At 40.2% G+C, this 16775-nt stretch overlaps 1 protein-coding gene across 3 annotated transcripts in view; it reads right to left on the bottom strand.

Annotated features, from left to right (window-relative positions):
- Window positions 1-5344: 5344 nt before the first annotated feature.
- Window positions 5345-16775, bottom strand: part of MYOM1 (myomesin 1) — a 68270-nt gene continuing 56839 nt past the window's right edge. For all 3 annotated transcript variants that reach the window (XM_033154975.1, XM_033154976.1, XM_033154977.1), the window contains 7 exons: window positions 16663-16701; window positions 16459-16564; window positions 15056-15219; window positions 14145-14181; window positions 13304-13326; window positions 11307-11362; window positions 5345-5925 (listed from right to left, as the gene is read on the bottom strand). In XM_033154975.1, the coding sequence (XP_033010866.1) occupies window positions 5626-5925; window positions 11307-11362; window positions 13304-13326; window positions 14145-14181; window positions 15056-15219; window positions 16459-16564; window positions 16663-16701 (725 nt within the window). In that variant the 3' untranslated portion in view covers window positions 5345-5625. The remainder of the gene's footprint in view (window positions 5926-11306; window positions 11363-13303; window positions 13327-14144; window positions 14182-15055; window positions 15220-16458; window positions 16565-16662; window positions 16702-16775) is intronic.

Raw genomic sequence — 16775 nt, 5'->3', positions numbered from 1 at the left:
CTCTCTCTCTCTCTCTCTCACACACACACACACACACACACACACATGGCTCATAGTACAGGTAGAGCACAAGAGGTGTTGTAATTCCTGCTAGTAATGTTTACCCAGCCTAACCCATTGGCTGCCCAATCCTGTAACAACAATACTCTAATTACTGTGCAGAGGTTAGTGTTCCCTGTGTCCACTGAACTCAGTTCATCCTTGGTTTTGTTTACACGTTCAGGGCGTGGCTCATAGACTGAAGTGAGTCAAAAGAGGGTCAACAATCCCTACAAGAGTAAAAGCCCTTATCCTGGGATAAGCGATCATGTAAGCAGTAGGAGGACTATAATTTCTGGTGAGTGGGGTTCAGAAGTCCACAGGGAAACACAGGGACAAGTAAAAACTTTAGACAGCAATGGAATTTTTTGCTGAAATGGGCCAAGATTTTATATCTGAATGCCAGATCTTGTATCTTAATAATTTAAGCAGTCTCATAGAAAGGCAGGGACAATACATTTATCAACTGCCCATCTGATGTGCAGGAGATCTGAGTTTACTGAGCTGATGGGCAACTGAGTGCACTGTAGTATTATTACAGATGGATCAGCTGCTTTTACATGTAGTCTGGAAAGCAACTATATATTGTACACTGTTGTATATTGGAACATGATTCTGGATTGGGAAGGTGCAAGACCATGGTTGCAAAGTTAGATAGTATACAACCAACTGCAGTATGGGTCACTGGTCTGTTCATCATTTGTTAAATGAAATCTATTGGAACAAAATGGTTGGTTATCATTCATATATTGTTTCTATTGTACAAAATACTTTATTGTACAAAGTATTTTAAAATCACAGGTTAACACGCTCACAAGGATCTTCCTTTTTAATGATTATAGATATACATATGCATATACATATGCACATGAAGGCTGAAAGAAAACAACCTGCATAAGGCTAAATACTTTGGTTTCTAAAATCCCAAGTCCCAATACAATGTCCAATTGCACTACTTGTTTCTAAGGCTGGGAACCTCTATTTCCATTGGATGTTTGTGTCTATACGGTCACAAAAATAATAACGTGATACTATAATAGTAGAGAATATGGAAGTCATCTTGTATCTATTGTTTAACTTAGTCTCAGAACATAAAAGAGCCTGCTATGATAGGCCAGTGGCCAATCCAGTCCAGCATCCTGTTCTCACAGTGGCCAACCAGATGTCTTCAAGAAGCCCACAAGCAGGACTTGAATGCAACAGTATTCTCTTCTCCTGTGGCAGCTCTGTCCCAAGACATTTTAGCACCTGAGGCGAACCACAAAATGGCATCCCCTCACCAGAGAAAAGGGGGTGAGTGAAGTTTTACACCGGGAACAATGCGGGAGTGAAGATCTACATCAGGTACAAAAGAGGGAATCGAATCAGCTTTACCCAGTGGTTGAAGTGGGAATCAAAGGCCGTTGCAGGATGCAGGAGTGGCCTGCTCTGATTCATGCTGGGCAAGTGCAGAGCCCAGGAGACCCCAGAAGGCAGCCTTTCCCACCATTTCCTTCCTTGGGGTGGGAGGAGACCAGCAGCGACTCCTATTCACCGAGAGGCATGGAGATGAGCTGGTGAGGAGGTGACAGATACAGTGTGCCGCAGCCATTGCTGCCACTGTGGCGGCAGCAGCAGCATGCGATGCATTCCTTGGGTGCTGGACCTGGTTCTCCTGTGGATCCTGCCATCTGAGGCAGTCACCTCACCTTGCCTCATGGGTGAGCTGGTCCTATCCTGAAGTTTCCAGCAACTTGTATTCACAGGCACACTGCCTTATCCTCCATGAGTTTATCTAATCCTCATTTCAAGCTGTCCAAGTCAGTGGCCAGTGGGATCAAATTCTATAGTTTAACTATGCTGTGCGAAAAACTACCTTTTTAAGGCAGTTTGAAAATAATACAGCACACATAAGTATACAGAATGAATAAATCATTTATTTAGCTTGATGCTGACATCATGCTATTGAAGTACTACAAATGCATAAGAATTTCAGCTTTTATTTATTGGAATACAGCCAGTCTGACTCTCCTTGTGCTGCAGTGTTGCCTGCCTTTTCTATTTGTCTGGGACTTGTGCCAAAGGAGCACTTTAAGTATTAACGGTGTAAATGTGTAGCTCTCATAAATTTATAGATATCTTTTAAAAGCGTCACTTTTCAATGACTGTACCAAATGCTGATTTAAAAACAAAAATGCTCGATATTTTAAAAGTTATGATTTTAGGCCAGTCTCTAGATTCTAGAAGTTAGAATGTTAGAACTGACTCACTGATTTTTAGTACTTGAACTTGATAATCACATTACAGTTTGGTTTTATGAGATTTCAGAAGAGTGGGTATTCAATCTGGTCTTTATTTTAAAACATGTTAATCCATATGGCATGCATGCCCTGCAAGTTTATTTTTATTACATCTCAGGTTCTCAATATTCCATGAAGCAGAACAGCCATAATGTTGGATGTGAAATCCTTGTTAGCCTTCAAATAAACAAAATTATATCATTTTTGCACATGCAGATAAAAGAGTATTACACATCTATCCAAATCTTTTTTGCTGATTGTTGAATTACATATAGGAACTTATTTACATTTTTAAGAACACCATTAGAGCATAGGAAGAACCTTGGAAGCTGTCTTATAAGTGCACCACATACACACCTTACATTTTCCCCAAAGCATACTGGGAACTGTAGTTTACCCCTCACAGAACTACAATCCCCAGTTCCCAAGATTATTTGGTGGAGGGAATTGTGCTTTAAACGTGCAGTATGTATACAGCAGGGGTCAGCAACCTTTTTCAGCCGTGGGCCGGTCCACTGTACCTCAGACCATGTGGTGGGCCGGACTATGGTTTTTTTGGGGGGGGGGGAATGAATGAATTCCTATGCCCCACAAATAACCCAGAGATGCATTTTAAATGAAAGCACACATTCTACTCATGTAAAAACACCAGGTAGGCCCCATAAATAACCCAGAGATGCATTTATTTATAAAAGGACACATTCTACTCATGTAAAAACATGCTGATTCCTGGACTGTCCGTGGGCCGGACTGAGAAGGCGATTGGGCCGCATCCGGCCCCCAGGTCTTAAGTTTTCTACCCCTGGTATACAGCCTGTGTCAGACCACTGTTCCCTTTAGCTCTGCATTCTCAACACTACCATGGAAGGGTGAATCTGATAGTTACAGTATAGCAAGACAATCAAGTTTGAGTTTATGACAAAATGCTGTGTTCAGTGAAGCCATTCTCATTTCACCAGACATAGTACTCAGGCATGAAATGCTATCTAATATCAATACTATATGTTTCATAATAAGAGTAATATAACAACAATGATCCTATATTTTAACTCAATCTTTTCTCCACGAATCTCAAGAATTTGTCTGCTATGCCATTCTGTCTTACTACACCGAACATTTTGTGATCCCTTTAGTTTGACCAGCTGTCTTTGGGATCATCTCCATCTTCTACAATTGGATTTTCATTTGGATCAGACATCTCTTCTGAAGCAATAATCTATCTTACTTATGGCTTAATGAAATCTGATTCAAGGAAAATAACACATGGTTCATGTTGGGGTGGTGCCCTCACACACTTTCTCTTTAAAGGGACATGTGGGGCTTATTTGTCTCTTCCAATTTGTCTCTACCTAAGAGAGCACATGATCAGAAGAGTTATGAAAGTCCTTGTTACTAAATTATGATGGACCCTTTGTGGCAAGATTGCAGACTTCACTATGGAGCAACTAAGAGGCATCACAAACATAGCCTTCCCTAGTTATGAAACACCTGCTGTGTTAAAGGAAACTGATATTTATCTCTGCACACCAACCATTTCAATTCATCTTCCTGAAGTGCTTTAATTTGAGCAAATAAAAATGGAGCAATTTCTGAAACAGTACAAACTGCTAGGATGTACTTCACACACATTTACTTACTTGCTTTCTTTACTTAATACAATTTCAAGTATGATTACACTGCAATGTAAGTCCATGCTGAAGGTTTTCCTGGCCAATTTAATGTAAAATAAAAAGACTTGCCAACTGCTGCTTAAAATAATCAAATTTAACTAGCTGATTTTCCAAACTTGGAGAATCAGGAGCTTTTGTTTAGTCACAAACCACATTTATAGTGTAGCAAATAAGGGAACACTCTGACCCAGCTAAGCATCTTAAATTATTAATTTCAATGGAAAAATGAAACATGTGTCTGATGCTCTGTGGCTGGAAGCAAAGTGACTTTGAAGGTGCTTACTCTCCCCCATGTCTCTGCTTAAAAACATTTCAAAAGGCTGATGTAAAGAACAAACAAAACAAAGTACCTTCAGGTTACTTTGGGAAGAAATAAAGAGTTTTTCTTCTTGGAACTAGATCTAAGCAGCTAAATATTTTTACCTTCTTCCCTGAGGCTGGTTTCTTTTTTTAAAACCTATGGCTACTGTGTATCTAGGCAAATTCCATGCATCTCAGAAATGAGTGTGGCCAAGCCAGCTTGTTCATCTCTATGAGACAGAGGGGGTACACAAGCACATGTTGACAGTCAAAGCCATGTCTGAAGTAAGCCTAGGCCTGGAGGAAATATAAAGGTCATTTATCCCTAGAGACTAGAATCCAATAAACCAAACCCAAAGAGAAACAAGTCTTAGCAATTTAATCGAGTTCACCTTATCCAAAATTCTGCCTCCAGTGTTGCCCAAAAGTTTAAAACTGTTCATAGGCTATCCCCCATATTGTTGCTATGGACCATACATTTAATCTTATACCACTATAACAGTCATGGTTTCCCCCTGAAGAAACTTGGGAGATGTAGTTTAACAGTGCTGAGAATTGTTAAGAGACCCCTATTCCCCTCACGGAGTTGCAATTCCCAGCAGCCTTCATAAACTACAGTGAGACTGAAGCAGGCAGAAGTTAGTGTAGAATAAATAAAATTGCCAGCACCTCCTTTCTCTGTGCTGCATTGAAGACCTAAGTGAAGATTATTATAGCCAAAAAGTTACAATAAGAAGTTAGCTTTGTGGTGATGTTAAACTAAAACGGATGGTAAACAGCCATCAGAGTAATGAGCAAGTAAACAAGTCACACGCACACAAAACAAGGTGAAAGAAACATGTTTTATTTATTTTTGAATACTGAGGAAGGTTCAATTTTTTTCACTGACATTAGTGTGTATTAATATCATGTCAACACATAACATTTGTTTGCTTTAACACCTGTTTTCTAGAGTCCTATCCTACACTACATTAAGTTTATATTAGATTACCAGCAGGCTCAAATCTAGATTCCTGGTGAGAAAATCTTCTCCAATAAACGATTGTAATTTTTTCCATCCTTTCACTCACATCACTGATTAAATGACTTCCTTAAATATTATGCTTCTGAGTTATGAACATTATCCTATTATGCTTCTGAGTTAAGTTCATGTGACAGAAAGCCAGGCTGGGAGTGGGAGCATTCCCCATTTTTGCCTGATCACAACATCTAAAATGAAGAGAGTGGAAGGGTTCATATCTACTTCATATTCACAGGCAAAACCATTTACACACACATATTATTAAACCAGATAGAACTCTACTTCTCTGCAACACTTGTCCATCTTAGCTTTAGCTTCATGCCTTCTTTTTCTTATCTCCTTTGCCATGATCTGGAAGGGGGACATGGGTCATCCCTTCCTCAGGTATGAACACACTTATAGTTAAATCACTAGTCTCTGTGCCATACTGGTTTTTCACTATAAGGCTGTATCTCCCTGAGTCAGCTGTACTGACAGCCGTGATGGTGAAGCATGCTTGTTTTCCTGGTTCATATTTCAGGATGGTGTGATCATCTCCTGTCAGAAGCTTTTCATTCTTCAGCCATGAAACTTCTGGAGCAGGGTTTCCCCAGACACTGCAAGTAAGATTAAGCGCCTGCAGGAAACACACAAAAGTTTTTGTAAACAGTAGCTATAAATAAGCATCCTGAATATGCTCTGTTTTCACATTACTTCTATAATAAAACAGACAGAAATATCAGTTCCGTGTTAAAAAAATCTGATTCTGTTCTTAGGGAAGTGAATGAAGTCAACAAGTTTTGAATTATTACTGTAGCCCTTCAATATTTTACAGACTCTCCCCAACAGTTACTAACAACTACAACACATTCATTTAAAGTCAAAATTAAATGCTGCCTTCACTTGAAATATTGGGTTATTTATTAAGCAACAGTTCTCTTAGTTTTATAAATGGTTGCTTTTATAGGAAAGGTCCCAATACTGATTGCAAATCAGACTTCTAAATCAAAAGAACAGCTAAGCACGTAATTAAGCTGCAATTAAAGTACATTCAAGCAGTTTCATCAGAATGGCTGAGCGGTAATATAATAAATATAATATAATATAATATATACTGTACATCTGATTGCCTTGCTTTCAACCTGAAATCAATACTCCTTGGCATGTGGTTTTAAAAGGCACTATGTGTTATATATGCCCGTGAGAACAAAATATGGATCAAATGCAAGGGTACCTTCCTTATCCACTTGTTAGCTAGGCAAGACTTTTAGCTGAAAATTACATCAGGAGGAGGAGAGCATTACATGACCTAGTTGTCAAATTTCCTTTACTGTCAGTGGTGCCACCCCAGAAATTCTTCCAATAGCAAGTATACCATCAGCTACAGCACAAATGATTAATTTAGATCATAAATATTAACTGAAGCTGCAGTGTAGAATACAAGTAAAATAAATATTCTATGAACAGTCTTTCCTGGGTGGTGGCTCAGCAATGAGAGCATTTTAACTTAAAGTAATAAATTGCCTAGTTGCTCTTTCTCATAAGTGAATTAAATAAATAGTGAATTTCTCAATCCGTTCTTCTAAAGCAGCATGGTCCAACATGCAACCCGCAAGGCCATTTTTGGCAGCCCCACTCAGGGCAGGGAACAGGAAGTGACACCTGGGGCTGGAAGGCACAATGATGGTGCAATGGAGGCAGCAAATTATGCCTTCTTTGCTGCCTTCATTGCAACTAGGTAGGCTGATCAGTCCTCCACCCATGTTAAAACTGTCTCCCAGCTTGTTTCATCACCCAAAGTGCTGGCGTATACCAAGGAGCCAAGCTGGCTCCATGGAGCAGGAGAGGGTGCTCAGGGGCAAATTCATCTATGGCCCAAGCCATTCAGATGTTCCAGAGGTCAGCCGGGGCTTCAACAGGAGCGCCAGTCATATCAGCTGGAAAATCCCCCAGAGCCCTCTGGAAACCCGTTGGATCCATCAGCCTCTGAGGGCAGACCATCCTAATAGGTCCCCTGCCTCTGCAGAGGGGATAGGTGCTGAAAGCCCAGATCTCAACAGGAAGTGATCTGACCATGACAAGGGACTTTTAGATCACCCTCTTCCTGCCCAGTTGAGAAAACAAGATCCAGAGTGTGGTCTACCATATACCGTATGTTGGGCTGATGAAATGTTGGGACAGCCATGAAGTCCTGAGCCACCCCAGAACCAGTCGTCTCAGCATGGTTGTTGAAGTCTTCCAAAATCAGCAGTCTGGGAGTCCTCAGCACCACCTCTAAGACCATGTTAGTTATACTCAGATTAGATCCATTTAAATGAATGAACAACAAACTTAAGTTCATTAATTTTTAGTAGCTATACTCTTGAGTATAACTTAACTGGATATTATCCAATGATCTTGGCCTAATAAAGCATGGCTTATGAAGAAAAGAATGAGTGTTGGGCCTGCACACCTCCTCGTTTCTCCTCCTGTCATGTGCCAGATTGGTGTTTCTATTCTAGTTTCCTGTTACATCCAAATTGATTAGATCCATGTTTATTGACCTTGTTAGTACACTGCCATTAAACTCTTGCAGTTTCCCAGTGCAGCTGTTATATGAAATGAGTTTAAACTAACTAGGATAGAAGAGCCAAAACTCGAAGATCAAAGTCCCACGACACCCCTTTCTCAGAAATGAATGCGCCCAAGTTAAGTGTGCTTGTTTAAAACACATCACTCAAAGTTTGTCCCTGAGACTCTGAAGTATAGAGGGCTAGGAAAGGCCCCGGCAGAGTTAGAGGTTTTGCCTGATTAGTAATTGGACTATGAACACTGTTTAGTGGTGTCCCATTTGAAGCTCCCTCATATAAGGAGAAATAAGAAAAAAGGTTCATAAGTGGAATCAACAGTTGGCAAGGCAACAACCCAGCATGATTAATCCTTTCCAAATTATAGGAATAAAGTGATGCTAAATTAACAGAAGCTTTATTTGTCATATTTACAGCACAGTTTGTTTTAATCTAAGTCACATTGTGTGTTCAATGGGGCCTAATTCCATGAAAGTGTGTATAGGAATTGAAGTCTATCTTACAGGATTATTATTATTATTATTTTGTATTTTCCTTCAATTTATTATTAATCAGACTGGTCACTTTTAAGGGTACTTAAACCAGGAATCAATAAGATAGATTGGCTGGCATATAAAGGTTTGCTTACATGTATGGCATGCATTTAAAGTCTGGGATAAATCATTCCATGTGATGACCATAGCTCCAATAAATACTAATAATACAGGCTATATATTTTTGAATGCCTATATCGGGGCTTACATTATATAATGATGATGTATACAGAGCATTTAGGGAAAAAATGTTTTTGGCCAAGGGGGGAAAAAATCTGACGTATAGCTGAAATTTGGAAAAGGCAGCATCTCAACCTGAGTTTTTTACAGGACAGGAAAAAATGTGTTTCCAATTTTCTTGGTGCATAAAAGCTCCCTGTCTGTAGTCTTGAATGCCAAATGTCAGGCTGAAGTGAATTTTTATTACCCACTTACACAGCACTGAGAACACTGTTTCATTATGTAAGTGCTAGCATAACCAGAGCACCGCTAGCAAAGCAATGCACCTATATAAAACTATACAGTGCCAGCTATAAGATACACATCAGACAAGATGAGATGATAGCATTTTTCCATTGAACTGCTGCAGAGCCAGAAAAATTCTCAATGAACTGATGAGGGCTAAGCTAGATGTGATACAGGAGACCAGTGACCAGAACATCTGACATGTATTTTCATATTAAAAGCATCAGAAGGAGAGAAGGTCAAAACTGGATCAGACCTGTAGTGCCCAGGGAGATGATCTAACTTTTCCTTCACTTATATTACCCCATGAATGGCTATTAGCCATGGTAGGATAAATATGCAGCTATCCATAAAATAAAGCATAAGGAAAACATTTTATTTTCTACTTGTTTTTACTTTTAAAGTTTCATTAATATAATCTGTCCACTTGTTTTCCATTGATTTTAGTGGAAGATCCAGCAATTCTTCTGCTGCCTGTAACTATGGTGTTTGGTTCATTCAAATTGCATGACATTCCATACCCCACTTATCTAGGCACCAGGCCTGTCAAATTTCAGATATACAGGATAGAGGGTCCTCATTCTATTCACAATTTTAAAAGGTGCACAGACACAGCTACCCTAAATATCACCCTGTTTATATCCAAACTAAACAGAGCCTCCCTGTCTGTCAATTTCACCGATTTCCCTCTTTCTGTAGACTCCATCAATGCTAATTAATGCTCCCAATGCAAGCAGTGAAAAGCAAATGTATGAATAAATGAACCGATTTTCAATTTTTATACTTTCAAGTTCTTATTTGAATAAAAAGGAATGAACAAATATGGGAGCGGGGCTCACTCATTGCAGTTTAAAAATGAATGGGTATCTGTAAAAGTTAGGGCTGCCATACGTCCGGAATTTCCGGACATAGCGGGGATTTGTCTGTCAAAAATTGTGTCCAAGCAGAATTTTTTTAAACGTCCGAGGAAAACCCGGGCATATGGCACGCCTTATCAGAAGTGTTGACTTTTTTGCCGATTTTCCTTAAAAAAAAAAAGCTAAAACATAGCTCAACAACTTCAGCAACCATAGTATAAGCAAAATAACAAGCTCTAAAATGCACTTCAAACTGGGCATAACATTTCTGCTGGTCATATAGACCAAGAAATAACATTGGAAGCTCTCTTGGTGCTATGCATTTCCTTGGTTTCTGATGCAGTCTATATCTGAAAGGAAAAGCCTAGTCTAGACACATATTCCATCATGTACTTATTTTGACACATTCCAATCAACGGAAAAATACTTATGTTGCAAGAGGAATTTATAATTATACACTCAGCAGTTTTTCTTCTGCTTTTCTCACCCTCCGCCAGGCTTCAACCTCATTTCCCACAGATCAGCATCACTGGGCAATGACTGGTGATAGGAAGCTAGTGTTGGTATATCTCATGAAAGGATTGGGGATGCAGTGTGGAGTGGGCACATATCTTAAAGACAAAGCAGTTCGTTTTACACTATTCCTTGCAAGGAAATTGAAGGGTAAATCTACTACTGGAATCACTGAGCCAAATATATGCTATACTCCTGTGAGGTGCCTTTTTATTACAGGTTAAATAGCACACAAGAGTACTAAGTTGTGCTTTGCCTTTTCATGTGTGTTCAGAATTGTTTATGGATTATAACTAGTATAATTTTGAATCAGGTGGCCAGAAGCAGTCATTTGTAGATGACTTTTGGAAGCAAACCCAAGTTTATTGATATGATATTGTTATCCAGAATCTTAAAAATGTAATGCTTACATATGACCATCTAAGTATTATTGTGTTGTTGTTTTTTGAGAATAGATGAAATGAAACAAGATCACCAGGATATCTATTAAATCCCTTATTGTAAAATCCTATATAAAGCAGTTTATAGTTAACACCATTTGGACCATATTTCCAAGCAAATATCTCTATGGCTAAGGTCCTAATATTAGAATTGATATTGGCCACAAGCAGGCCTATCCAATGACTTTGAACTACTTTCCAGACTGTCTTTATGTCTCTTTTTAAAAACATCTGAAGATCTGTGTCATCACACAGGAAGATTGTGCATGATTGGAATAAGAGGGTTTGGTGGATCTTGTGCATAAAGTATGAATTTCTAGAGTCAGTAATTCCACAAATATAAGCACACTGAAAGCCACTGAAATCAATGGGGTTAAGTAATCTTAACTCTATGTTGGATTGTGGCCTGAATCTTGGCTGGCAGCTTCTTCAGTCTTCCATATCCTGCTTAACAAATGAGTGCTCCCTAAATACATAAAGATAGTGTGGCTACCATGGTGAAATTATGCACTGAGAGGATGAATAAAGAGTGCAGTCTCTTGATTAAAAGAAGCAAAGCTTGAGTATTCTGAAGCTCTCTTTTCTTTCAGAAGGAAAAAGTTACAGAACTGTCTCTTCAGAAGTTTCAACTAATGTACTGTACCTTGCCTTCCTGGATAGTGACAACATCGGGCAGCCCTCCAAGCACCCGGGCACGATCTGAAAATACATTAGCACATTTTTCTTTGTTGTCTGCAAAACAATCTCTGCCCTAGATTTCAATTCCCCTCTAGTGCCTTTCTTTTATCTCGTACTTCTACAAGCTGCCGGTGATGAATGCAAACTGAGAATGATATTTGGTATTTTCAGCTTGCTTTGCTTGAAGTGAAAGCAATGTGAAATTTACTGGGGATGTCACATGGTTAATATTTGACTGCCAACCCCTGGCTCCATTAATGAAAGATGGACAGGTAGATCTTACAATGCCACAAGCTGAACAAGGAGAGTTCTCATCTGATGTGCCTAAATTTAAAAGCCAGTAATAATGCAAGTAAAGGCTCAACAGGGATGTGGGTAGCACTGTGGTCTAAACCACAGAGCCTAGGGCTTGCAGATCAGAAGGTTGGCAGTTCGAATCCCCGCGATGGGGTGAGCTCCTGTTGTTCGGTCCCAGCTCCTGCCAACCTAGCAGTTCGAAAGCACGTCAAAGTGCAAGTAGATAAATAGGTACCGCTCTGGCGGGAAGGTAAATGGCATTTCCGTGTGCTGCTCTGGTTCTCCAGAAGCGGCTTAGTCATGCTGGCCACATGACCCGGAAGCTGTCTGCAGACAAACGCCAGCTTCCTCAGGTTATAGAGCGAGATGAGCGCACAACCCCAGAGTTGTCTGCTACTGGACCTAATGGTCAGGGGTACCTGTACCTTTAAAGGCTCAACACATCACAGTTCTTGAAGTGCAAGCTGTTATGGTCATTCGCCACTGCTGGATTTCTTCACTTTTTGATAAAATGGGGCTTCCAACAGAAGCAGTAGGACCAAGTCCAGTTCTCAGGCTTTTCTTATTGATCCTATAATAAATCTTAGCCTGTGCTCTCCTGTCCTGATGTTATGCATTTTCCAAGCCATGCTTACCATCATAGGTACCTACATTATACTGAGGCAGACCATTAGTCTATCTACCCCAGTAATTTTCTACACTGGCAGTAGTTCTTCAGGGTTTCAGACAGGAATCTTTTCCCAGACCTACCTAAAGATGCCAAGGGTTGAACCTGGAACCTTTTTATGGATACCATGTGCAACAGCCTCCTCTCCTAGCTGCTACTGTCAAGGGTGGGGAAGTGTATAATGCTGCAACATCATGGCCATATTTAAGTTTTATTATGCATTATGAAGGAGAGAGAAATTGACATGTGACAACTTAGTGGGTAGCATACAGTAGTTATATCTTTTATTACACAGATGGTGACCATTTTGTGCACATCCAACTGATGCATCTGCCAATGTGTGGGTCCTTTCGGACCTGGAAGAGGGCAGAATGGAGGCAGAATGGGGAGAGAAACAGGGGTGAAGTGGGATATAACAGGGGCTTATGTGTGCTCCACCAACATGCATGGGGGCCAGGTACGAAACCCCCACACAAAATCGTCACCACCTATAATTTCGCTGTAAGCTGTGCTGGGAACCCACTAAAGGGCAAAATATAAATACCATAAATAGATAAATGGCATCAAAGTAGAATTGCACTCCAAGGCATACACATAACAATACTGCTAGAAAAGTACAGTTGTGGGTGACAAACTGTTCCATTTTGTGGCTTGGCTACTTACAATGAATGTTGATTGATGGGCAATGAAGGCCAGCAAGGAATAAAAATCACCCCCATATGCTACGGTGCAGGCTAAGGGAAGCAGTTCTGCTGTTCTTGCATATGGTAGGCAAGAGGCAGTCTCTATAGGGCTGCTGAAGTGGGACAGTGCGTGTGAGGGGAACACAGATAACTGCTTCATGACTAGTTCAGCCTGTCTGAATGCCTGCTTGTGATGAACCTGTGGATTTCTAAATAGAAATACTCTCTTCAAAAGGAAGCTACATTGACATTTCCTACTGGCAGTACTGCATCCTATTGATAGTCAAGGCAGACACCAACTGACAGTCCACTTACTTTTCTCTGCAATAGCCAATGCTCTGAAATTGAAAAAGACAAAAAGAAAAAGCCATCCTCAGTTTCATTTGATGTTAAAAGTATGGAGACAGAAAGCAGTTACTCTTTATATATTTTACATTACACACACAAACACACACACACACAGTTGAACCAAATCTGTCAGCAAACGATTCAATGTGATGATTCAATTTCTCATAACATATCAGCATAGTTTTAATGATGTTTTTATGCATATCATGTAAACACTCATAACATTACAGGACATAGATTTTTCCATTTCTGAATGCTGACCAATAGAAAAATCACTGTTTTTTAAAAAAATGCTAATAAAAGCTGAGCAATGGCATAACTTTCTGTCAAAGATCGGGGGGGGGGGGGAGGTAAACAATTAAAGTTCCCCAGGGTGCCATACCTTCCTCTTCCTTAGGGAAGTCTTAGCTCCCAAGCTGGAGTCCAGGTCCTCAGCTCAACCCAGGACCTTTCCACAGCAACATTTGTCAGCCATCTGCCCCCTTATATCCCCCTGCACTTCTCTCCACCAGAACCTGACTTGCCAGTGGATATAAAGTCTAGGCTGCTTCCTCCTCTCCTTCCACAGTGGGAGATCCTCTCAAACACCTGGGCTGCTGATGCTCTCTTCTCCTCTTCCCTCCCCCATTGCTCTCTAAGTGGTCACAATGAGTGAGAGTGTGCTAGACCGCTGCACCTGTCACTTCTGGTCATGCTTACTTCTAGCAATGTTGTGGGTGCCAGCAGTGGCCATCTCTGAGCCCTACACTTTCTAAAACAGAACCCCCATTATCCTATTTAGATAATATCTTCCATGAATTACACTTACTTTAACCTCTGGAATTCAGCAAAGGCTTCATCAAAGGCTTAAAAAGAAGAAGAACAGGATTAAGTTAATAGTTTTTATAAATATAATTTGTGTGGTTATTTCTTTATTGAGTTTTCTTTGAATTTGGTGGTTTGCTAACAGAAAACGAACCATGGTTAGCCAGCTGGAATGGCTATCGATGTGACAAAAAAACAAAACAAAAAACCATGGTGGAATGTTATGTGGAAATCAGGACACTGTTGTGTACTGCCTTTTATTATTTTAACGATGCAAATTATTGTTGACTCTTGCTTGGATTTCTCCTCCTGCTTTGAGTACCTCTGTAAGGAGGGGGAAAGCACAATCCATATATATATAGTTGTTCCTTATATATATAGTTGTTCAGTTGTGTCCGACTCTTCGTGACCCCATGGACCAGAGCACGCCTATCCTTCACTGCCTCTCGCAGTTTGGCCAAACTCATGTTAGTAGCTTCGAGAACACTGTCCAACCATCTCATCCTCTGTCGTCCCCTTCTCCTTGTGCCCTCCATCTTTCCCGGCATCAGGGTCTTTTCTAGGGAGTCTTCTCTTCTCATGAGGTGGCCAAAGTATTGGAGCCTCAACTTCAGGATCTGTCCTTCTAGTGAGCACTCAGGGCTGATTTCTATCAGCCATAAACTCCACTGCCCAGTATGCTCTTGAAGTACTCCCAATGGGTCACTTACTAGTGAGACTCATATTGTAGTCTGATGCTCACGTTGTGAGGAGCCCAGCAGGCCTATGAGCTCTAACTCAGCCTATTGGGAGTTACATTGAGAATCATATAACCAGAAGAGTAAGAGCCATTGTCACTAGCACTCAGAATAATTTTTTCTCAGTTTCTGCAATAAAAAAATAGAAGGTATGATAAAGAAAAGGGAATCTATCTACCTTGCCCAGAAAGATCCACTGTCCTTGTGTGTCCAGTTTTGCCATCAAAGAGCTCCAATATATATCTTCCCTTGTCGTTGGGTGTTGGCTCATTGATTTGCAACCAGATTTGCTCCCCGGTAACACCAGTCTTCACTCTTTCTGTATACTTCATTTTAACATCACTGGGAAAAGAAGAACAAGGAAACCAACATGAGCAAGATGAGACACAAGTTTTAGATAAATTCTATTAAAGATAATGGCCTGTCAAAGTAACATTTCTGTGCTAGCTGTATTTTCTTTCACTAAGAGACAATGCCATATGCTTCAAAGGAGTTTTTTCCAATATGACTTCAAAGGATTGTCTTCAGTCTACAGCATCTGTGCCTGTTAAACTTGAACCTCAGCACATATTCCCTTGCAGGAATATCAACACTAAAGCAGGAGTTATGATTAAAGGTTAGCATTTAAACTATCACAGTGGTATTGACTGTGTGCACTTAAAACTAACTGTGGGGTGCTAAAAGCTGCTCTACCTAACACAGGCTCTATCCAAGGTTCTCCTGCTTCATGTACCTTCTGGGTACTTTCTGGCCATTCAGAAAGCATCCACTGCTCACACAGTCAGCAAGCTCCCTATAAAAGGAAGGCACAAACTAGGTGTAGGGAACTGTTTTCAGCCGATGGGCCAGACACCCCAAACCCTCAATACCTTCTGGTCATAAATTTTCAAGTTATCAGATGATGTTTGCAGTTATCACATACTGTAATATGTAACTGGTAAGGGCATTGTAGAAGTTTACTTTCCCAAACCAACAACACAGGAAAAAATTAGAAGAAACAACCATTTGCATACCTCTCTAAACAAGAACGGTGGTGCAGTTGAAGAAGACTCAGCACTAGCACTGCCCCCAAAATTTATTCTGTTGTTGATTTTATATCTTTAATAATGTGCTTTATTCTTGTGGGAATGTGTTTTATTTGTGTGAGGCTTTGCAAATCGTTTTGTTGTTGTTTGTTGTTGTTGTTGTTAAAAGGTGTTTTAAAAGTCAAATAAATAAAATAAATACATAAACTAGGTGTGACACTTTCTGAGGTAGCAGTCCTAAGAACACTTACTTGACTGCAAGTCCTATTGAGTTCAGTGAGAGGTATTTTGCAGCATAAGCATGTATTGGGACATGCTGTGTCTGATCTCACCGAGGATCACTTGCTTGGCCTTTGGATCGCTGGAGTTGTCTGACGTTTGATCACATAACATCTGCATATCTGAGCCACAGGCACAGCACAGCATGTATACAAAAAAAATGGTTGCATTAAGGTGATTCAAAGCCAGCGTGGAGTTATGCAGCACTCTGGATGTGCCCTAAATTTAAATGTGTATAGAATGTTCCTGTTGAATGAGATCTTAACTTACAACTTACTTGTGTGACCAGCTCACTCTCAGATCTTCCAAGTAGTAGCTAACAAATGAATATAATCTGATGCCTTCTTCTGTGCTCTGGATTTTCAGTTCTGTTGCAGATAAAGCTGAAAATATAACACATATTTTTGTAGTCTTACAGTCTTTCATGGAGTAGTACAAATGAGTCATTCATCAGGAGGGGGGGGGGGAATTAAATACTCACCAATCACTTTGCATACTTCCGTCATCAAATCTGCAAAAGCTGTGGAAACAAATCCAGAGACTGAGACTAAGTGTTCCCAGATCAGACATGCCTGGTTGTAGTTGAATGCTGCC

The sequence above is a fragment of the Lacerta agilis genome, chromosome 7 (assembly GCF_009819535.1).
Source record: "Lacerta agilis isolate rLacAgi1 chromosome 7, rLacAgi1.pri, whole genome shotgun sequence".
Lineage (NCBI taxonomy): Eukaryota > Metazoa > Chordata > Lepidosauria > Squamata > Lacertidae > Lacerta > Lacerta agilis.
Note: the sequence above shows the minus strand (reverse complement) of the source record. Positions and strands in the feature narration are given on the sequence as shown.